General features: G+C 41.2%; 2 protein-coding genes and 1 long non-coding RNA gene across 6 annotated transcripts; 2 read left to right on the top strand and 1 right to left on the bottom strand.

Moving 5' to 3' along the window:
• Positions 1-825: 825 nt before the first annotated feature.
• LOC133889918 (regulator of nonsense transcripts 1 homolog) lies at positions 826-11,515 on the top strand. The gene is made up of 29 exons (XM_062330339.1): positions 826-1,505; positions 3,384-3,635; positions 3,740-3,910; positions 4,016-4,066; positions 4,154-4,246; positions 4,419-4,514; positions 4,605-4,655; positions 4,732-4,850; positions 5,217-5,325; positions 5,611-5,733; positions 5,817-5,888; positions 6,263-6,334; positions 6,415-6,481; positions 6,594-6,736; positions 6,837-6,908; positions 6,983-7,111; positions 7,726-7,881; positions 7,971-8,084; positions 8,199-8,297; positions 8,384-8,461; positions 8,865-8,999; positions 9,179-9,253; positions 9,338-9,452; positions 9,530-9,906; positions 9,996-10,058; positions 10,138-10,209; positions 10,400-10,528; positions 10,629-10,748; positions 10,834-11,515. Exons 1-29 carry the CDS (start codon positions 918-920, stop codon positions 10,912-10,914), a joined length of 3,822 nt encoding a protein of 1,273 aa, XP_062186323.1. The 5' UTR covers positions 826-917; the 3' UTR covers positions 10,915-11,515.
• A 513-nt stretch (positions 11,516-12,028) lies between these two features.
• On the bottom strand, positions 12,029-13,888 carry LOC133889919 (uncharacterized). Of its 2 annotated transcripts, XR_009903973.1 has the most exons (4): positions 13,667-13,888; positions 13,172-13,575; positions 12,514-12,719; positions 12,029-12,248 (listed from the first exon to the last, which is right to left on the bottom strand). It is a non-coding gene; the product is annotated as an uncharacterized LOC133889919 (long non-coding RNA). The 2 variants fall into 2 exon arrangements; XR_009903972.1 differs by having other exon boundaries at positions 12,241-12,719.
• Positions 13,889-19,211: 5,323 nt separating this feature from the next.
• On the top strand, positions 19,212-22,173 carry LOC133890823 (ATP synthase subunit delta', mitochondrial-like). Of its 3 annotated transcripts, none has more exons than XM_062331403.1 (2): positions 19,212-19,593; positions 21,693-22,173. In XM_062331403.1, the coding sequence occupies exons 1-2, from the start codon at positions 19,333-19,335 to the stop codon at positions 22,035-22,037; spliced, it is 606 nt and encodes a 201-aa protein (XP_062187387.1). In that variant the 5' UTR covers positions 19,212-19,332; the 3' UTR covers positions 22,038-22,173. The 3 variants fall into 3 exon arrangements, 1 of the variants encoding a protein (XP_062187387.1); XR_009904116.1 differs by lacking the exon at positions 19,212-19,593 and adding an exon at positions 19,600-21,370 and having other exon boundaries at positions 21,693-21,830; XR_009904117.1 differs by lacking the exons at positions 19,212-19,593; positions 21,693-22,173 and adding exons at positions 19,600-21,059; positions 21,371-21,684.
• Positions 22,174-22,925: the final 752 nt, after the last annotated feature.

Genomic DNA, 22,925 nt, shown 5'->3' with positions numbered 1-22,925 from the left:
ATGGAAGAACATGAAGAAGAAGTACTATGGTCCTTTGGGGTAGCTGCCAAGAGTTTCACAATTGAGAAGTTCAATTACCACATGGGAAAGATAGAGGAGAAGAGTCATAATACACTTTCTTGGTTGGATAACAATCATCCATATGTGCGGAGTGGAAGCAAATATTTTGATGACTATAAGATAGATTACACAATAATAACCTTTCTGAATGTTTCAATAGCTAGATGTTAAAAACTAAGGACATGCAGATTGTGGACATGCATGATAAGATAAGACAGATGATGATAAATAAATTTAATTTGAGAGGCAAAATTGGTAGTAACTTGGAGGACATAATAATCCTAATTATTACTAGGTGGTTTGCTGAAAAGTGGTTTCTGAGGAAATAAATTAGAAGCTGAGAAGCTAACTAAAATAGTTTTTCTGAGAAGTAGTGTACTGAGAAGCTAAAAAATTATTATAAAATCCAATAGCTAAAATTAAAAATAACTTTTCAGAAAAATCAAAAACATAACTTTTTAAAAATCCAAAAACAGAAGTAAAAAACTCGCAAGTCGCACCAGTCTGGTCCGGACGAAACATTGAGGCTGGTCCGGTCCGAGCCCGGCACTTAGGGCCCCGTCCTTGCCGTGGCGTCGGAAGCACGCACCGCGCAACTCACGAACTCGTAGTCGTAGTAGACTCGTAGGCTTACCGGTCTCTCCCCAAATCACGAGGCGATACGATCCGAAGCGAAACTACTATACTGCAGTACCACCCCCATCCCCACCCCGCACGGTTATAAATAAAAAATCCAAACCAAATCAACACCCCAACACCCCCCCTTCACCATCCTCGCCTCCCCGAGCCCCCCTTCCCGATTCGCCCCGTCTCCCTCCCCCTCCTCCCGTGGCAAAACCCTAACCCTAGGCTGCGGGATGGCGACGCTGCCGCCCTCCTCCGCCGCGGTCGCGGCTGACCTCTACGAGACGGCCTCGCAGCCGGACCCTTCCGCCGGCGACGCCTACACCTTCCTCGAGTTCAACACGCAGGGCGACGACTTCGACTACCCCGACTTCCCGGAGCTCTCCCAGCCCACCGCCCGATCCACGCTGCTGCCTCCTGCCCCCGCCCCCGCCGCGTCGTCCTCCTCCTCGTCATGGCCAGCCCCGCCCCTGCCGCCGCACGACGCCGCCTCCCCGGACCCCGATCTCGCGCCGCAGGACGCCCCCACACAGCCGGCCTCATCCTCCTCGCCGTCGCCGCGATCCGCCTCCAAGGCGCGCTCGGCGGTTGCTGAAGGGCTCGCAGCTGGGGTCGCGGCGCTCAGCTTCGAGGAGCCGCCCGGCGCCGGCGCGGGAGAGGACGGGTACGACTACGGCAAGGGCGACTTCGTCGAGCACGCCTGCCGGTACTGCGGGATCCACAACCCCGCGTGCGTGGCGAGGTGCAACGTACCCTCCTGCCGCAAGTGGTTCTGCAACTCGCGGGGGAACACCTCCGGCTCTCACATTGTTAACCACCTGGTTTGGCTTCTTACTTGTGCTTATGTCATTGCTTAATTTGTTTATGTTAATAAGGACGAGTCAGTTAGAATTTAAGATTGCTGCGCTGTCTGTTCTGTACATAGTTGCTTAGAAACCAAATGGGCAGGTACTTTGTCTCACAAAATTTCGCTGCTTTGCAACCGTTTTAGGCTTTTGTGTCATTGCTAGAATGGGCAGGTACTTTGTCTCACAAAATTTCGCTTCTTTGCAACCGTTTTAGGCTTTTGGGTCATTGCTAGAGGGTGGAATGTTTGATTGGGCCACACTTTGTATTGTATGTGGGAGTGGCTAGGACGTGATACGCTAATGATCATCCCAGTTAATGCCATTAGTCAGGTTATTTATATTTCGTAATTTCTATGACATGCAGTGCTAGCAGTTTCTCTAGTTTCTGCCGAGTTGCTAATCCTAGTGGTCATGTTGGATTGATGTGGAAAGAGACTTGACAGTTTTTTTTGGTAGAAATCGTAATTAGTATTGTGTTGAATTTCCTATTAATTCTCTTGGAATTTTGATGTAGAATAACCCAGTTTGCAATTTTGTATTTGTGGTTGTATACTTGTATCTATGACATGTTTCCATGGGAATGAAAAATGCTGGATGTGCTTATTTAATTTCACTTTCATTGTTCTATTGAAAATTTGCATTTTTGTGATGATTGGAATAGTTGCCACATCTTGTGACAAATGTGCTTCCTATTTTGGGACCTAGCAGTTCAGTAGCGGTCCCATTTGCAGGGTGCTCATGATACTGTCATTTAACATTTTGGTAGGAAGTTATTTGTATTTTGAGTGCAAGACCATCTCAAACTGCATGGGACGTACTGGGTTGATGCCAACTGTATTACATGGTATCTTTTGTTCTAAAAACTTGTCCCATAAACGTTGAAAGCACATATCGTGACAGCTCTGTTGGACAACTTTTTGTGTTGCAACACCCTATTTGCTTAGTGCTGACTGATTCTGATAACTGTACTGAAGTGTCTCCAATTTTTTTTGGCAAAAATACTATTGTTGCATGTTACTCCTTTTCTAGTATTGATAGCTCATAAGTTTATGTCATACCGCTATATAAATTAGCATCTGGGCTTCTTTAAAAAATGTTGTGTGCTCCCACTGAAAATATTTTCTGAAGTTACAGACCTTTGAAACAATAGAAACTCTGTTGATAAGATTGCAACCCAGTAGTCTTTGTTGCAATATCTATGGCACCAAGTACAAGAAATAAATAAAGGAGGATGACATGGGAAATGTGCTGGCCAGCCATTAATGAATTCTGTATTCCAGCCTTGTGCTTTCAGCAAAAGTGGTTGTTTTCATGTCTTTGTGAATGAGCTTCATCAGTTAGCTTTGATCAAAGCTAAAAAAATCGTGGGTTTGTGGGAAGAAGTTGTTCTATAGTTTTCCAGAAATAGCTTTGCTATCCTTAACAGTCAACCTAGTATGGGCTGGATTACTCACTCACAAGCACATACTTGCCATCCTTAACAGTCAACCTTAGGGCCTGTTTGTTTTAGTTTTAGATTGTGAGAATCCAGTCCAATATGTAGAATCCATGGAAGCTCATTCCCATCAGATTATGAATTGTGGGATTTTATAGTACAACTTGGCTTGTGGATTGTGAGAATGAGCTTTTATATTGTGACCGTTTGTTTTTGCTTTTGCTTTTGGGGCTAGAATCCATAATTAGAATCAAAAGCAAATAGGGCCTTGGGTTTGTGTACAAAATTAACATCTGTAGGCTAGGTTACAATTCATAAGCACATACCTTTTTTGTGCAAGAATCCACCTGGTTTCACCTTTTAACACGAAGTTAATGTTATTGAGATGTTTATAATCATATTTGTATTTTTCGCAGGTTAGGGCAAAGCATAAGGAAGTGTGCCTTCACAAGGATAGCCCTTTGGGAGAAACAATTCTTGAGTGCTATAACTGTGGTTGTCGGAATGTATTTCTTCTTGGATTTATCTCAGCAAAGGCGGAGAATGTTGTTGTTCTTCTGTGCAGAGAGCCATGTTTGAGTGTTAATGCATTGAAGGATATGAATTGGGATCTCAGTCAGTGGTGTCCTCTTATTGACGACAGGTGTTTCTTGTCATGGCTTGTAAAGGCAAGTGTTTTTACATGTTGCTTTCTTTGGTTGGTCTGTCACACCTGTGTGCTTGCCTTTCTGCTATTTACTTTCTGATAATTGAACAATTTACTTTCTTCCAGGTTCCCTCAGAACAGGAACAGCTGAGAGCTCGTCAGATTAGTGCTCAGCAAATTAACAAAGTGGAAGAGCTCTGGAAGGCAAATCCTGACGCCTCTCTTGAAGATCTTGAAAAGCCTGGTGTAGATGATGAACCCCAGCCAGTGGTTTTGAAGTATGAAGATGCTTACCAGGTTGAGATTTTATTAAATTTATTCTGCATATTTCTATTTCTTGAGCTCATTTTACCTATCAATGCTTTAGTAGTGCTCTCAATCTTTCAAACCTCTTTTTGCCAGTATCAAAATGTTTTCGCTCCGCTGATAAAGCTCGAGGCTGATTATGACAAGGTACCATGTTCTAGAAATGACCTCATGTTTCTTTATTATTTTCCACTACAGAACTTAATTGTGTCATTGTTTTCTATTTTCTTGTAGATGATGAAAGAGTCGCAGAGCAAGGATAATGTAACTGTGCGGTGGGATATTGGACTGAACAAGAAGCGCGTAGCTTATTTTGTCTTTCCAAAGGTTCGTTTATGAACTGAAATAAGTGGGATTAGTGAATGTACACCTTAATTGTATTTTTTTCTTCATGGACTATTTTGGTTCTGCTTCATGTACTTTCTATAGGACAACCTTTTTGGGCTTTACTACCCTTTTTTTTTTTTGCCTGACACGGGAAATCAATTATACATTTTAGGAAGATAATGAATTGAGGCTTGTTCCTGGAGATGAGCTACGCTTGAGATTTCCTGGTGATAGTTCACACCCCACATGGCAGTCTGTGGGACATGTGGTATGTGCACCAGTAGCATGTTGATAATTGCTCAGAAATCTTACTTGTCACTTTGACCTTGTGCCCATGCTAAGGACATTATTCTTTCAGATTAAGCTCACTGCACAAGAGGAGGTGGCACTTGAGCTTCGTGCTAGTCAGGTATGAGGAGGCAGTTTGTTCTTGTTTCCTTTTAGCATTCGCTAAGCCTATTGTCATTTTTCTCTCTGGATTTTAGGGGGTCCCTGTTGAATTAAACACCGGATTCAGTGTGGATTTTGTTTGGAAGAGTACCAGCTTTGATAGGATGCAAGGAGCGATGAAATCTTTTGCTGTAGATGAGACAAGTGTCAGTGGGTGAGTTCCATGCATCTATACTACATAGGCTTTGGCCTTGTGGGCATGATTATGTTGCGTCTTTGACATTTTCAAGTTGAAAGAGCAACAAGGCTCTTTGCTTGAAAATAGCCTTATTAAATCCAGGAAGTACTTAGGCTGAAAAATTTTAGTTAGTTTGCGGACAATTTGTTGTCGCTCATACCTAATAGTAGGGCCCTGATATATTGTTACATTGATTAACTATGAACATTTCAGAATATTTGTGGTAGTTAGTAGCAAGTATGTATTTGGATTCTTTCTTATATCATTCCAATCTTCTGAAGTGTTTGTCATAGTCATATCACTATTAGCAAAATTTTACTTGTGTCTGTTCTCTCAACATAGGTACATATACCATCACCTTTTGGGACATGAAGTCGAGCATCAAATAATACGTAATACCCTACCAAGACGCTTTGGTGCACCAGGACTTCCAGAATTAAATGCTTCCCAGGTAAATTATATATGTATTACTTGTTAGTAATATGTGCCTTATCCTATTTTGCTTGTCATAAGTTCTTTTAGCATCATACTTTCATTCCCTTGATTAGCATGCTGCTCTTATGTTGTTCTGAGACATTTTAGTGTCTTTCTTTGTAACTAATTATTTTAATTTAGGATGCAGCCGCATAAGTTTTCTGCTGTTATGATGCTATATCCTTAAGACGAGGATTTTTTTAGTTTGTATTTATTTATCAATCTGATGTTCTCTTCTGGGTTTTGTGGTGTGTATGTTCAGGTCTTAGCAGTTAAAAGTGTCCTCCAGAAGCCAATTAGTTTGATTCAAGGTCCACCTGGCACTGGAAAAACTGTCACATCTGCTGCAATTGTGTATCACATGGCAAAGCAAGGTCAAGGACAGGTATAAGACTATAATAGTGTGTTATTTGCAGATATATTTTGAGAGATTGTTCTTAATCTCTGCTCTGCTTTTTCAAATTTTAGGTCCTTGTATGTGCACCAAGTAATGTTGCTGTTGATCAGCTAGCAGAGAAGATAAGCTCAACTGGTCTCAAGGTAAACATTGAGTTCTGCTTGTGATTTCAATTTTCCACAGTTACCCGACTGGCCTTATTTTGACTTCTCATACTACATGTTGAGCAAATTAACAATATTCAGTTAGTTATATGCTATAGCTGTTTGGACGATTAGCAGAGAGCATGGTTTACACAGTTGGATATAGTACTTACACAGTGAACCCGTTAATTTTTTTTTATGATGCTTCAACTAATAACTCCTAAATGATTTTATATGATGACAAAATAATAAAAGCCCCCATCACACCCACTCACTCACCTTTTGAGTCTCCAGCTTTTGTCGTTGCAGTGATTTTCTGTTCTCAGATGCAGTATTTCGTGATTTTTGTTAGTAACTGTGATTGCATGCTACAGGTTGTTAGGCTGTGTGCAAAATCTAGAGAAGCTGTTTCATCTCCTGTTGAGCATCTGACACTTCATTATCAGGTACAGTCTTGATTCTTATCTGATTGCTTCCATTCCTTGTTATGGATGGATGTTACTGATGTATCTGCTACATTGTGCAGGTTCGGCACCTTGATTCATCTGAAAAGAGCGAGTTGCATAAGCTACAGCAATTGAAAGATGAACAAGGTCATTTATTTGTGTTAACTGTTGTGATGCCACAATTGAACATTTTTTAGGGACATGATGTGTCTAGAGTTTATCAAGTGAGGATTCTTATGCTTATATTATACTTTTGCAGGTGAATTGTCGAGCAGTGATGAGAAAAAGTACAAGGCACTAAAACGAGCCACTGAAAGAGAGATACTACAAAGTGCTGATGTCATTTGCTGCACCTGTGTTGGTGCTGGAGATCCTCGTCTGTCAAACTTCCGTTTCCGTCAAGTAACAATTTGCATACCCTCTGCTGTCTCTAGGTTAACAACTTAACATTGATGTCTGTTCTGTAACATACCCTGAAGCAATGGCGAACTTTATTTTTCAGGTTCTTATTGACGAGTCCACGCAGGCAACAGAGCCTGAATGTCTTATTCCATTGGTTCTTGGTGTCAAGCAGGTAACAAGCAATAAGTTTGCTGGTTTATTTTATTTTATTATCCTCTATTTGTACTCATACAATTTATTATTTAGGTTGTTCTTGTCGGAGATCACTGCCAACTGGGTCCAGTCATCATGTGCAAAAAAGCAGCCCGTGCAGGGTTAGCACAATCTCTCTTTGAACGTCTTGTTATCCTTGGCGTGAAGCCATTCAGGCTACAGGTAACGGTTGCCTCTAATGTCTTATGCTTCAGCAGTACTACCATGGAATGTTATGCTTTCCCTACTTCCCGCATCATTGGTGCCAAATGTATGAAGGCTATGATTATTTTTTCCGTAATAAAATTGAGTTCTGGTAGCACCTCTCACGTCTAGTTTTCTGTATAAATAGTTACTCCTGTAATTTTGTCCTTTCCAAAATTATTAATTTTGGTATTATATTTTTATATGAAACATAATCAAGTTGTGGGAGTATTGCATTAGGCACCTAGCTTGTACAGTTTCTATTTTTTTTAATTTATGTTTGATGCTAAAGAAAACAATAGACATTTTCTAAAAGACCACCGAGTTACATGTTAAGTTGTGATTCACTCTACTTAGGTGTTCCTAAGGTGTGTCAATTGGTCTGGTCACTTTCCTTTGGTATTTTAGATGACCTATATAGTGGAAATGAGTTCAAGTATGAATGTGCAGTCTATATCTGATTGTCATTGTTATAAAATCATTAAGCTATATCTAAGTTTTAAACCATGACATTAAACTATATCTAAGTTTTAGAAAACTAATAATTCTAAATCATCCCTGATAATTTTAACTTAATAGTCTCTGATTTACAGGTCCAATATAGAATGCATCCTTGCCTCTCAGAATTTCCGTCCAACTGCTTCTATGAAGGCACACTGCAAAATGGAGTAACTGTAAATGAGAGGCAATCATCTGGAATTGATTTTCCTTGGCCTGTTCCAAATCGGCCTATGTTCTTCTACGTGCAGGTAGCTTCTTGGACCACCAAACTGTCATGTTTCACACACAAAAGCTCTTCCTTCTTATTTAGATCCATATTCATATCGATTTTCTGCAGATGGGACAAGAAGAGATCAGTGCTAGTGGGACATCATACCTCAATAGAACTGAAGCTGCAAATGTTGAAAAAATTGTAACAACATTTTTAAGAAGTGGTGTTGTTCCAAGCCAGGTATTTTACTAATGTTTTCTGTTCATCTCAAGTTTGCACCAGGACTTCCTTACCTTTAAAGAACATCTCAAAATCCGTGAGACAGCATGTATTCATGTATTGTTTAACACACAGATTGGAGTTATCACACCGTATGAAGGACAAAGGGCATACATTGTAAATTACATGTCAAGGAACGGCTCTCTTCGCCAACAACTTTACAAGGAAATTGAGGTTGGGCATAAAACATGTAAAAAGAATAATAATGTATAACCCCTCATAGAGGAGGTTGCTTTGCTTAAGTTTTGTACCTCTTGCAGGTAGCTAGTGTAGACTCATTTCAGGGAAGAGAGAAAGACTACATTATCCTGTCTTGTGTTAGAAGCAATGAGCACCAGGTATGCTTCTTTGCTGTTTTATTTTATTTGACCCTTATTTTTAGAATGTAGACTATTATGTGGCCTGCACAGTTTAACTATTGTTTGGTCATGTCCACTATAAGCAAATAGCCATTTGTATTCTATGTAGTTGAAGTTCTTTTTTACACTACGGAAAAATTGTATTTCTATAGAAGTTGATACTTGAGAGTTCAGACAATCAACACAGTTTGTTAGTGTGGAGCATATTCCTGGATGGAGTATCTATTTGGTTATTTATTTATTCAGGGCATGCATTTGATATACATTTGCAAGGACTGAACTGTTAGCTACTTATATTTGTAGCTTACCTGTTCATACTTGGTGAGCAAACTATTGTAGTGGTCGTGTAAACTGATGCCAACCCTTTTCTATTCTCTTTCAGGGTATTGGGTTTCTTAATGATCCACGCAGGTTAAATGTTGCATTAACTCGTGCACGGTATGGCATAGTTATTCTTGGTAATCCTAAAGTTTTAAGCAAGCAGCCGCTTTGGAATAGCTTGTTGACACATTACAAGGTACAGCCTTCCCTTTATACATAGTGATGCTGATTAGGATTCCTGTTGTTTCTTGTGGGTGCAAACTGATGCATTGCATAAATACTATGAATCTTTGGGTGGATGGTATGATGAGTAACGTTATCAACTATGTTGTTCGATATGGTTTTGAATTTTACACATAATTTCTGTGTGTATAGGAGCATGAATGCTTGGTTGAAGGACCTTTGAACAACTTAAAGCAGAGTATGGTGCAATTTCAGAAGCCAAAAAAGGTGAGTTGGTTTTTCCCAGATCACTGCTGGAAGGCATCCTGACATTTTTGTTTCTCTACTCATTAGTGCTATTTTGGTAAGTAGATCTACAATGATCGAAGACTGTTCCTGGGTGGTGGTCAAGGTGTTATGCATGGAGCTAGCTTTGGGGCCGTGGCCTCGAACCCGGCAGCAGATAAGAGAAGCGGTAGAGGAAAAGGTATATGCAGTTACATTTTCATGATGCATTTTTTTAAATACCTTTTTTCTATCTAACTCTGTTTCCCCCATCCACAGGGCAATCCTTTGTTCCTTTTGGCCCCCCAAATGGGGCTCATAAACCTGGTGTGCACCCAGCAGGCTATCCTGTACCGCGAATGCCCTTTCCTCCATTTCCTGGGGCTCCACATTCTCAACCATATGCAATTCCAACCAGGGGATCATTGCATGGGCCCATTGGAGCTGTTCCGCCGGTGCCTCAACCTGGGAGTAGAAACTTTGGGGCCCCTCGTTCAAGTACTGGTGGTCCTATTGGTGGCCACCTTGCTCATCAACAGAACTCTCAACAAGCTATGGGTGGCATAGCGTCAACTTATAACTTTACTGGCTTGGAGAATCCGAGCAGTCAGCCTTCTGCTGGAGGTCAAATGTCCCAAACTGGGTTGATGACACAGGTTTGCTTGTTTCTAACTTATATCTAGACTTTAATACATGCAGCAGCAGAAGTTCCATATCCACAGTAACATTTGCCTTTTCAACTTAGATGCCAGTCCAAGGTCTCAGTCAAACATTCCGCGATGGTTTTTCCATTGGTGGGATGTCTCAGGTACTGTGAATTATGATGCCTAGCATTATTATCTTGTTGTATTCTCCTTTGATGGAGTATGCTTTTGTTTGTTTGTTAGGACTTTTTTGGAGATGATTTTAAGAGCCAAGGATCTCATGTGCCGTACAACATTGCAGATTTTTCTACCCAGGTTAGTATACCACGTGCCATTGCATACTTTTTTTACTGTTTCTGGAGTCATATATGTTTCCTTAATGGCGTTGTAAAATTTAATCAACCAACTCAGTATAGCTGTGTAAGATTATGTAATTTTCTGAAGTTTTAGTTCATTTCTACTCTGGTAAAGTGGCTTTTAAAACCAAAATGGTTTTCATTTACAGGCTTCTCAAGGAGGTTATGGTGTTGAATTTACTCAAGCACCCCAATCTGGATACTCTGGGAATTATTTGAACCAAAGTGCACATCCAGGATACTCCCATATGGGTACAACAAATGACATTGTATCTCAGGTCGGTTCCTTGCAGTTCATAACTGTTATGTCAATTAATCTAAATGTTTTAAGCATTTCCCTTATATATGTATGCTTCTAAGTCTGTTTGTATGATCCAGGATCACATGGCCCATGGATCACATGGAATGTTTACACAAGTGGGATACAATGATCCCTCACAAGATGAATCATCTCAGATGCATTTTGGAATGGCTGCTCATGGACCCCTTCAGTCACAGGTGGTTTGTTTTTCTATATCTCTGTTCAGTGTTCCTTTACAGGTTGTGAAGTTGTTGCTGACATAACTAGTTTTGCTTTTTGCAGAGCATGATGAACCCGCTCTACTCTCAATCATATGCTCACTATAACACCCAACCACAGTCTCTTCAACCCCCTCCGCAGTGATCATGAAAGCTTGTGATTTAATGGCTGAAAGCCACATTACATTTCGGAAGTTTGATGGGTTGCATCTTTGGCCCACAGCAGCTTGGCTGTGCCCTTCTGCACTATTGTGGAAGTGATGGTGCATAGACACCAAATTCATGCAATGAGCTCAAGCTTATTTTGGCGCCCTATGTGTTGGATATTTAGCCGGGCAGTCTTGTTGAAGATGGCTATTGACCAACGGCCAGTGCTGAGGAGCACAGGGGCTGCAACATATTTCTTGGCGTGGTATTTTGCAATGGGGTTTGACAGCAAGAGGTGGCATCTTGTGCATTGAGAGAAAGGTTGACGAAGCTACCCTAATCCCTCACCTGTATAGAAGGCAATCGGGGTCTGTAGTGGTACAATGTGAATATTCCAGGATTTGCTGCCATGCAAGTCAAGTGCAGCTATCACCGGCCTCCGTAGTACCACGAAGATGCCCGAGGAATGGCTTTGTATAGAGGTGCTATAGGTGGGGTGGCCAACCCTTTCAAATCTCTCGCACATGACCAGGATATTTGCCTTTACATTATGTATGCATTCTATATAGTTTTGATATTTATTTCACAGAAATTGTGTAGGTGATGTTGGCGAAAGTAGGAGTCTGATGATTGGAAATTGGGAGTTTCTGCGTAACTCGGTATGGGTTTTGATATTTATATGTTGAGCGGGATGGCAGGATCGGTATGGGTTTCCTTTATCAACTCTCAGGTATCGCTCGTTGCCACGGGCGCAATCAAGAGCAACAACTACATGCATAAAAATTTATCCTTCATGCAGTACGACATGAATCTCCAATACGTCGTAGTACTATATAAATTCTCGTATTGTTCAGAAACATCATAGGTTTCTGAAAAGCTTTAGCTCCTATATATTATATCTCAGATCCAATAGGGTTACAATCATTTAATATAGTTGAAAGAAATGGGCTGCAGAGTTTGGTGAGCACTCAGATGGGTTCCAGAGGGCCGATACAGCCAAGATACATATTGCAAGACGTTTTGTGAACACAGCTGCACCAAAGTGCTTTTCCTCAACAACCAAAATAAAACAAAAACCAAAGTGCTACTCATATTTCCCAGGTCATATAGAAGGTTCTAGGTAAGCTCGTGTTGTGAGGCACCCGAAGGATGTGTATTTTATTGCCTGCAGCTGTTTATCAGTACAGTATGTTTTCAATGAATATGACTTCAGTACCATTGAAAGAGAAGCATACTTTCATCGATAGAGCAAGGCTGGCCTCGAAGAGAACTTTGAAGTAAAGGGAAAACCTTCAGTGTAAACAGTATAGCAAGGCTGGCCTGAAATAGAACCTTGAAGTAGAACATAAAGCAATTGAATTTACCATGGACATAATATTGTGGATGAGTTTCAAGAAATTGAAAAGTTGATGTTTTTTTTCCGGTTCTTACGCTTGTCAGAAAATAGGGATGTTGGTTGGAGATGAAATATGTTTTTGTGAGTATCCAAATATATCTTGAAATACCACTTCCATAAGCATGGCGACTCAAATTGTAGTCTATTAAGAGGACACCCGGTGTTGAACAGTGTAAAACAACGAAAAAGTCAAAAACTAACCTGAAACAGCAATTGCATTCGCAGTATAGTCATTTTCGAAGGCCTGAAGTCTTTTTTCATGATCAATGGCAAAGAAGTTCAGCTCATAGTGTCACAGATGCTGTAGCAAGTAGCCAAGCACAACTCACATCGAGCAAAGATGGGGTCCAATGAAACAACAGAACATACTCTGGAGTCCAGAGTTTATCTATCCTTAAGAATTGTAGCTGCATCATAGTACAAAATATGTGATCGGTGATCAATATCAATCACAAAAACCAATAAGATGGTACTGTAGACATATGTGCAGTGAAAAAACACGGTAACATTCATAGGATTGCAACTGAGTGATAAGCTACAATGATGACATTTTCTCAGATGTAAACTATATACGGTGCTAGGAAGTGCATTGGTCTCTCATATGTAAACTATATACAGTGCTAGGAAGTGCATTGGCCAATCAAAACTATTCTACAGATTCTTCATTTCCTTAAAAATGTAACCAAGGTAAGTTAATGGGTGAACTGCATGCATCTCTTTTACGGCAAAAAACATTGCTCATGGTTCTGGATATTTTCATTTGTGCAGACATGGAAATCTTGTTTTAAATTATAACAACACTAATAACTAAACAGCTAGAATTAATAGAGACAAAACAGCTTTTCATAAAGGAACGCACCACAAAGGTTGTGATGCGGCTCGATGGCAGTAACCACTGGTCCGACAAATGAGGAACAATCACCAGCAGCATGAGTGTTGTCATCAGGTGGCATAGAGGAATCAGCAGACATCAAGGAATGCTTGCGCATGGTCGCTCAACGTGACGGGAGGTGTAAATCTGAAATGAAACTTTGTGCCTGGAAAGGCGTCATAGGGGCTGCCGGTTGCTGATGGTAATACCTAGAGCATAATTCAGCAGCTAAAAGTTAAAAACACAGTTGTTCTGTCGAGAAAGCAACAAACAAAAGCTTATATTTCAATTGAAATTTGGACAGCTGCACCAAAAACTGAAAAATATGGACACAAATTCAGTAGACTCGGATGACGAATTTCTCCCTTGCACCAAACGCGCCAGGGTCCCTACTACAAAAACGCAAAAATAGAAAAATCACGAGGGAAAAAAAAAAGCAGTTCAGAGGCACCAGATAGGAAGAGCTCCCAACGACATGCCGACCTTCTTGTCGAGAGCCGGCGAGTGCTGCAGCACCGCCTCAGCGCCTCTTCCGGCGGGTGCTCCTGCTGATGTCCAGCATGAACCATGAAGTCCACGCGCCGCCGCCGCCGCCGCCTCTCGTCCGTGTCCACTGACGCATTGAAGGCGCTCCGCCCGCTCGGCCGACCTCAGGGGGACCTCTCCTTTCCTCTCCTCTCCTTTGAACTATAATAACCGCGAGTAGAGTAGCTACTTTTATCTCATAATAAGTGTGCTATTATCCATCGGCTAACTGCTGATATACGTGAAAAGGGCAGATGGTCCGCCGAGTACTTGTATTGCCGTTTTCAGCAACAGGGCGAAACCTGGTTCGTTTTTCCGCCTGAACCAAAATGTTTGTGTTTTTAATGTAATAGACCGGAATTCCTTACAATGAAATACCAGTTTTTAATGTAACAGACCGGAATTCCTTACAATGAAATACCAGCCCTTTGTACCTCATTGTTGGTCCCAGAAGAAAATCATCAATGCACAAATGGTATTATTTCCATAACTTTATATTAAACGAGTACATAAATATTCAAATTTATTACATCATCATGTCACGCAGCACAAGTAGGTATAAGGCTGATACATCATCAAAGAAAAACCACTGCAGAAGATTCTAAGCGCATGTTTGTTTGTGCTTCCATTTTTAGCTGTGTTTTTGGATTTTTGGAAAATGTGTTTTTGGATTTTAGATGTTAGCATTTACAATAAATTTTTAACTTTTCAGCATACTACTTTAAAAAAAAACTACTCTCAGTTAGTTTTTAGCTTCTAGTTCATTTTTTTAAAACATACTTCTAATTTCTCTAGACATAACTTTTTAGCAATTTCGCTTGTTTAGAAAAACTCAAACAAATAGACCCTAAGTGACGCTCCATTCCACAGGCAAACTTGAGTGTGGATACGACTGCCCATCGGTTCAACATCTTCTACTCGTCTTCTCCATCGTTTGAAGTCATAGCTTGGCTCTGAATCTGAACATCAAGTATAGTAATCAGGTGGGCTCTACGAACACATTCCATCCTAACACCATCAACTAAACGCCTGCTGGTTAATATCAACCATTAATAAGGGTACTACGCCAAGCCACTCCCATATAAGGACATGTGGTTTGCACAGGAATGCTAGGAACCAAAAGCACAGCAACTGAATCCTTAACTGGCCAGGACAAGCATCTTCAAGTACGCACGCATGCATACCCATTACAGGCACAACGCAGAGGCATCCCTTGTCTCTAATCACTTCTATCCACCATGGACACCCCATAGGGACTCCCAAGTCCCAACCCATCCCCTGGTACGATACCTCGCAAGGTACCCTGCTATCTCACCCCGATATGAAATCAGGTTTCTGATTATTATTAGTTGCAACCAACACACACACAAGTGGAATCACCATTTTTAAGCATTTACACAAAGCAGTTTTTACGGTGATAGTATGATCAACAAGTAACAGTGCAACTATGCATGAGCATGAAAACAAGTATGACCAACCTAGGGTTCAATTTAAGTGGATCAGGGTAAAGAACATATGGCACTGGATAGGTGTAACTAGCAAGCAATTTAAAGTAATGCGTATAACATGAATGTATTCACAACAAAGTTATTCCTACTTTGAAACATAAGGGCAATTTGGTCAAGGGGAGTAGGGAACTTGCCTTGACAGTCTTTTGGACCCCAGTCCTGGTCTTCCTTATCCTTCCTCGTTCTCCTCAGTGCACTCATCGTCCGAGTTCAAATTTAATGTGATATAAGCAAACTATGGCAAAAAAAAGGACTTCAAATTCAAATGGAAGATTAAAAAATCACCAAATAACACAATCGGCAATTTAAACAGATAGGACTCAATTTTACAAGACTAACGAATCTCGTTCAATATTTTTCTGATTTAATTTGAATCAGTTATGATTTATTGAAGTTTAACTCAGGTTTAACCATTTTCTGGAAATTCTCAGGGAATATTCCAGATTTCACATTTATTCGATTATCTAGGAAAATGAGAGGCTGGCAGGTGGGGCTCGCTCGGTTCATGGGCTGGACCGGAGAGTGACTCGAGTCTGTGGTTCATGGTGGACCGAGTTGGTGGACTAAGGGGATAAGATCAGCTGCATCAGCATGGCCCGTCCTACGGTTGCTTGCATGCCACACACGTGGCACTGCCACGTCCGACGATCGGAGTAAAGAAGGGAAAAGTCCTTCCCTGCTTGGCTAATGGCGCTGACTTGTTAGAATACAAGCGATCGGCGGCAACTGTTATGAATCATGCTTAGGCTTTCTCGGATGAAGCTCAATGGCTCAATACAAACTCGGGTATGGTGTTCTCCGTAGGTGGGCTTATGGTGAAGTGGCTACAAAAGCTCGCCAGAGTTGACCCCGACGCCGGTGCGCAATACAACTAGCGAAGACCGCCTCTATGCATTGGGGTTTCAACACAAGAACTTATTGCAAGGCTAGCGCAAACTTGTCAGCAACAACCCTATGCTCAAACTCACTTCCAAAGCATTTGGTGACTATTGCATGGCCTTAGGTATAACGGTGGAACATTCGGTCCCGCATGTTCATACTCAGAATAGACTTGCAGAATCATTAATCAAGCGAATCAAGCTAATAGCTAGATCCTTATTAATGAAGTCTAGTCTGCCAACTACATGTTGGGGACATATTGTATTATATGACACTGCTTTGATTCAGCTATGTCCATCAGCGTACCATAAATGTTCACCTTTCTGGCTTGTGTGTGGGAAAGAACAAAATATTTCCCATTTGCAAAGTTCAGTTGCGCTCTGTACGTAAGGGTTTCACCACCTCAGCATATTGTTATGGGTCCACAACATAAGTTGGGAATTTACATTGGATTTGAGTCTCCATTTATACTCAAATACTTGGGACAAATTACAGGGGATCTGGTCATGACAAGATACGCTGATTTGATCTTTAATGAAGAGCCATTCACGGCATTACAGGGAGAAAAGGACCATATCCAATTGGAATGTCAAGAACTATCATGAAATTATAGTACCCTTCAGTATATAGATCCACACACAAAAAAGCTAAGACAGAGGTCCAATGTATACTTGATTTGCAAAATCTTGCAAACAAGCTGCTAGATTCATTCACGGATCATATGGGAATAACACAGTTGCAAATACCTACGTAAATGCACCAGAGAGAGTTAAACCACTTTGGGCAAAGGGTTCTATTTCCTACTCTCCCTTCTTGCTCAAGAAGAGGGGGAGACCACTTGATTTTAAGGATCTCGTTCTGCAGATATGTCCACTAGAGAGATGCAAGTAACAGGGAGAGAAATTCCGTATGAATGACTCAATCATATTGATGGGTATCCAGTGGATGCACCACTCAATGATAATACATTGAGAAATACGCCTGACTCAGAGGAACAGAACAATCAAGTTCAACCATATTGGGAAATGATGGTGAATCGATTGATTTGAACTGTAAGACCCTAATTTCCCAGGATCTCCTATTCCTTATGTATTAGTCTCTGGATCAAGTAGCTGATACACATAGTATAACAGTTGTGGTATCATAGTCAAACTTCGTATATAAAGCATTAAGGTTACAGAGTACAAAAGGTTATAAATCATATTGTATATTACAAATCTGGCATAACGACTAACAAAAGCACAGCGGAAGACAACGACCCAAAGCCACAAACAGCTAGAGGGCGAACATGAATTCTAAGTCTACTCTTCATCCTCACCTTCTCCTCCAGTAAAATCGGCTTCAGTTTCCTCATCTGAATGACAACAAAAGTGAGTATGGAAAGTGCTCAGTAAGTCCTATACTACTTCAAGTGTTTGATAGATGCATAAAGGTGATTCAAGGATAAGGCTTTACAATTTACTTTTAAGCGCAAAGCAGTTTATGAGAGGACTCAATTGTATTCTCTATTGTTAACTTTAAAATAGTTTAAAGTAGTTCAAAACCAGGTAACCAGATTATGTTTCAGATTAGTGTCTTGCATCATATTATGTTTAAGGAGATCACACTATACAAGCTCATTATGTTGATGACTCGAACATAATTGGTACAAAGAAAGTCATCATTAAAGCTAGCTCATATCTCGAGACGAAATTCAAGATAAAAAATTTAGGGGAGACTATATTATGTTTCAGATTACAAATAGAGAATTTGTTTGGTGGCATATTCCAACACCAATCCACCTAAAAAAGAAAGTTTTAGAGAAGTTATACTTCAATAAAGCTCATCCAACTAATATACTCATGGTTGAAATGTCATTAGAAGCAAATAAGGATCCCCTCGTACCTAAGCAAGACAATAAGGAAGTATTAGGTCCTAAAACTCCATACTTGAGCACTATTGGAACACTCTTGTATGCTGCAAACAACACTAGACCTGCTATTTCTTTTACAATAAGTTGTTTTGGCTAGTATAGTTCACAGCCTTCTAAGAGGCATTGGAACATAGTTAAAAGAGTCATAAGATACCTCAATGGGACAATTGATCTTAGTCTCTTTTATCTCAATGGACAAGATATCACATTGTTAGATTACTCGGTATGTCTAATACTCATACTGCCATATTACAGACTGGATATATGTTTCTCAATGGCAAGATAACTATTTCATAGAAATCAGTTAAGCAAACACTTGTCACCACGTCGACAAATCATTCAAAGAAAATAGCTCTGTATAAAACCACTAAGGAATGCATTTAGCTGAGAAGGTTGGTATACCATATCATAGAATGTAGCGGTGCAGAGGTGGATAAATCCCCAACTATCCTCTATGAGAATAACCCTACTTGCATTGCACATATAAAGAATGGCTATGTCAAGACAAATCATATACTCCCTAAATATTTCTATCCTTTTTAATAATAGGAGGTCAAGGACATAGAAATAGAAAAGATCGAATAAGTGAGAATCTTGCAAATATTTTTCACAAAGTCATTAAATGTTTCTTTTTTAGAAGCATATTCGAGGTATTGGCACAAGGAGGCTTAAAGACTTGCTTATCTCTAGTGGATACTTTAGTTCTTCATCAAACTAGTTCATTCTCGGAATGAATTTGAGTGTTGTACTCTTTTTTCCTTGGTTGAGTTTTGTCCCACTGGATTTTCTTAATCTAAGGTTTTTAATGAGGCAACACATGCGATGACAAGACACACGGTTTAGTTAATGGAACGAGACATGTTAAAAAAAGTCCATCTCCACTTGGCATGCTCAAAATGGGAAAGCAATGAACGGTTCTGATGCTATACTTATAGTTGTTTTTGTGAGTATGGTTTGCAAATAGTTATTCTTATTGGATCTAAAAACAAAGATTATTAACCATACACCGACATCAATGTTCATAGGAACAATCGGTGGAAAAGCTTCCTTATGGGACAGATAGAGCAAGTTCTGTCAAAACCAAATTCAAAAGAAGAGGTAAAAAAAAGAGTCTCAAAAAGAAGAAAAAATAAATAAAAATTGGAGCACCGAGCCCAGCCCAACTTTAAATCTGTTCAGGTCCAGCGCAAGCAACCCAACCCAACCCAACCCAACGGCAGCGACTCTCCTCTCCAAATCGCCGAAGCCCAACGCACCCCAGGCCGCATCCTTCCCTTCCACGCATCCGTCCATCCGTCCGCGAGGGCAACCAGCAGAGCAGGAAGATGCTGCGCCACGCCGCCCACCGCCTGGCCTCCCGCGCCGCCGTCGCCGGCCGCAGGGCGCTCTCCACGGCGGGGGTGCCCGCGCAGGCCGCTGAGGACTCCGCGTTCGTGGAGGCGTGGAAGAAGGTGGCCCCCAACATCGAGGCCCCGAAGACGCCCATGACCCTGATGCAGCCGCGCCCGCCCACGCCAGCCGCCATCCCCACCAAGCTCACCATCAACTTCGTCCTCCCGTACAAGTCCGAGATCGCCAACAAGGAGGTATACCCGCCTCTCGCCCCTTCCCCGGTCCCAGATCTGTGTCCACGGGCGTTTCTAGGGTTTGGGGTCTGCGCGATCTGGGGGTCGGTTTTGGGCGATGGGGCGATATAGGGGAGGGCCGCGCCTTCGGCGATCTAGTTCGCCCGGGGTGATGGGAATGTTCAGCTGGGGTCAGCGTGTTTCGGTTAGGGATTGTGGATTCGATGTAAGGTGGTGTGATGAATGCTATCACCCGACGTTAGTATTGAGGTCAAATGTTTGTTATGCGATCCTACAAAGGGACGGGCTGGGCTTTCTGTTTGCGCGAGGTTGTGAGGTAATGATCAGGTATTTTCCTTGTTTCCGTTGGTCGTCGGCTGGCACGGGCAAGTTGGAGCAGACCTTCTTGGATGGGTCAATTTGGTGTAATCCACCACATAAATGGGGTCAGCGTGTTTCAGTTAGGGATTGTGGATTCGATGTAAGGTGGTGTGATGAATGCTATCACCCGACGTTAGTATTGAGGTCAAATGTTTGTTATGCGATCCTACAAAGGGACGGGCTGGGCTTTCTGTTTGCGCGAGGTTGTGAGGTAATGATCAGGTATTTTCCTTGTTTCCGTTGGTCGTCGGCTGGCACGGGCAAGTTGGAGCAGACCTTCTTGGATGGGTCAATTTGGTGTAATCCACCACATAAATGGGGTCAGCGTGTTTCAGTTAGGGATTGTGGATTCGATGTAAGGTGGTGTGATGAATGCTATCACCCGACGTTAGTATTGAGGTCAAATGTTTGTGATGCGATCCTACAAAGGGACGGGCTCGGCTTTCTGTTTGCGCGAGGTTGTGAGGTAATGATCAGGTATTTTCCTTGTTTTCGTTGGTCGTCGGCTGGCACGGGCAAGTTGGAGCAGACATTCTTGGATGGGTCAATTTGGTGTAATCCACCACATAAATGGGTGTTGGTCGACTTCAGCTGCTTAACCGATGAGTACAACTTGGAGCATTTGAGATCTCTGAAGACAAATGATTGCTGCTGATAATGATTGCAGTTATTTTGGGGTTTAGTGGATGTACAGGAGTTGCTGTAATTTCAGAGCATCCAAGTTTGACATCTTTAGGCTGTAAAAATGCATGCTTGCCTGCTTGACTTCCTTTTATGGACTTCTTTCTGTTGGTTTTTTCCCGTGAGTGAGGATTTTGGGTCTCATTTGGGATTCCTTGTACAGTTATTTTCTCAGAATAATCTCTACCTCATGTCAATGATTGCATAAGCAATGCTTTATTTCTGACTAGCATGATATATTGCATGTAATTCTATTATATGTTCACTGTTTTAATTTGTTGTTGTGATGTGTGGTAAATCATACCTTTTCTCTGTGTGTGGTTCTGAGTTGAAATAGTGGATTGAGGACAAGTGACCTGGACTTGTACAAGTGCTTATCGTGTAATTGTGTTCTGGTGCTGACGTGCTGTTGTAGATTTAGTAAGGTTATTACTTGTCAGCGTTTACTATTTAATGTCAACATCCCTGGTGTAGATTAACCTGATTGGGAAAAGATTATTCTGAACTTCCATACTAGAAAAATGTTTCTTGGTCTGCTAATCGCTTCAATTGTTGCAACTTAGTATCTTGTCAGTAAAGGTAGCTTGCTGACATCACTGGCTTTGTTATTTCGTCTCTTCTAATGTATTTACTATGATATGCACCAACTACTTGATATTTTATCGTGCTGTATGCTCTGGGGAGGTTGTTGAACTTGCTATTTGGGATGGAAGGGTGATCTGAGTATTATTTGAAGGTTAGTTTAAGCTTAATCTAAGGGGTCGTATTTACATCAAGATCGATTTGTGCTCCTTACTTGCTTGTCATTTTGAGCATAGATGTTATTAACTCTTTACATTATGCTGTATATAGGTTTAGATAATATGTTCTCTACCGTCATGTTTCATTGTTTCATCATTGCTATTTGTCTGACATGTGACATGGAATCGGTTTCTGGTTTACATTGCTTTCTTGTATAGTTATGATATGGTTAATGTGACATGTTTCCCATCTGTATAATCAACTGTATTATCTTGTGTTGCTTTTCATTGATGTGGCATCGTTTTAACCTTTTTCAGGTTGACATGGTAATTGTACCAGCTACAACTGGCCAGATGGGTGTTTTGCCAGGCCATGTTTCCACAATCGCAGAGCTCAAGCCTGGTGTTCTCTCGGTACACGAGGGAAACGATGTGACTAAGTACTTTGTGAGCAGTGGCTTTGCATTCGTCCACGCAAACTCAATTGCTGATATTGTGGCTGTTGAGGCTGTCCCTCTGGATCAGATCGACCCAAGTTTGGTCCAGAAGGGTCTCACCGAATTCACCGCGAAGCTTGGATCAGCCTCAACTGACTTGGAGAAGGCTGAGGCTCAGATCGGAGTCGATGTTCACAGTGCGCTCAATGCTGCATTGACCGGCTAATTGATGACATCTTGAATTGTCTATGCATCAACATTTTTAGAATGTGAGTTGAAGTTTGCAAACCCATGGACATGGGATGGAGGGAATGATCTTAAATAAACTACATCTCAAACAAAGACTTTTGTTTCCTCTTTTACTTGAATCCTGCACGGATTTGTTTTTGTACCGGTGAATATTTCACTCAGTGCACCGGGACCTAGTGCTGCTGCTTTCTGTTGTCAAAATCTGAGTTGATGCTTGAATCAGAAATAGATGGTTCTTTTTTCCCCTGATGACAACACAATTGCTGTTTACGGTTTCGGTTCCTGCCTGTGAACTGTGATTTACAGGCTCCTTGTGAGTTGAATTCATCAGAAATCCATTTACGGGATGGGATGCTCATTCTGTGTTTGCAGCAAGGTTGTCGAAACTACAACTTGCGCAAAGCTAGATAGACTTCGCGGTGCAGGAATCCTTCGTTGCAACAAACATTCGATGTAGTGGGCCGGTATGGTCCTTAGCAGTACTTGGAGCCCAAAGTAAATCGAGCTTCCTCCTGACGCGACCTGAGGCTAGGTCTGCTTCGGCTTTGTTGTTGTGTGGATAGTAATTGAGAGAGATAATAGGGTAGCAAATGAATTTTTTATTTATTGATTATGGTGTTTATATATTTATACATGGTGAAAAGATACGATAAGAGGACATATCTATTGGGAAGATATCTCTTCTCAATAGACACAACTTTTGATAATTGATCACATGGTTATATCTAGAAGTGTCTATTCATAATACTCCCTCTTGATCAATTATCTTGAATGTAAACTTCTTGTTAGAACTCCTCCAAAAATCCTGTTGGAAAAATATGAGGAAAAAATAATATATTGATATGCCATTAAAACTCCTTCAAAA

The sequence above is a fragment of the Phragmites australis genome, chromosome 14, assembly GCF_958298935.1.
Source record: "Phragmites australis chromosome 14, lpPhrAust1.1, whole genome shotgun sequence".
Lineage (NCBI taxonomy): Eukaryota > Viridiplantae > Streptophyta > Magnoliopsida > Poales > Poaceae > Phragmites > Phragmites australis.
Note: the sequence above shows the minus strand (reverse complement) of the source record. Positions and strands in the feature narration are given on the sequence as shown.

Excerpts from the sequence above, each read along its gene's own strand:
- LOC133889918 (XM_062330339.1), top strand. The coding sequence starts at position 918 with ATGGCGACGCTGCCGCCCTCCTCCGCCGCGGTCGCGGCTGACCTCTAC. Across the intron at positions 3,636-3,739 it reads TCTTGTCATGGCTTGTAAAG|GTTCCCTCAGAACAGGAACA; the intron begins GCAAGTGTTTTT and ends ACTTTCTTCCAG. Across the intron at positions 10,749-10,833 it reads ATGGACCCCTTCAGTCACAG|AGCATGATGAACCCGCTCTA; the intron begins GTGGTTTGTTTT and ends TGCTTTTTGCAG.
- LOC133890823 (XM_062331403.1), top strand. The coding sequence starts at position 19,333 with ATGCTGCGCCACGCCGCCCACCGCCTGGCCTCCCGCGCCGCCGTCGCC. Across the intron at positions 19,594-21,692 it reads CCGAGATCGCCAACAAGGAG|GTTGACATGGTAATTGTACC; the intron begins GTATACCCGCCT and ends AACCTTTTTCAG.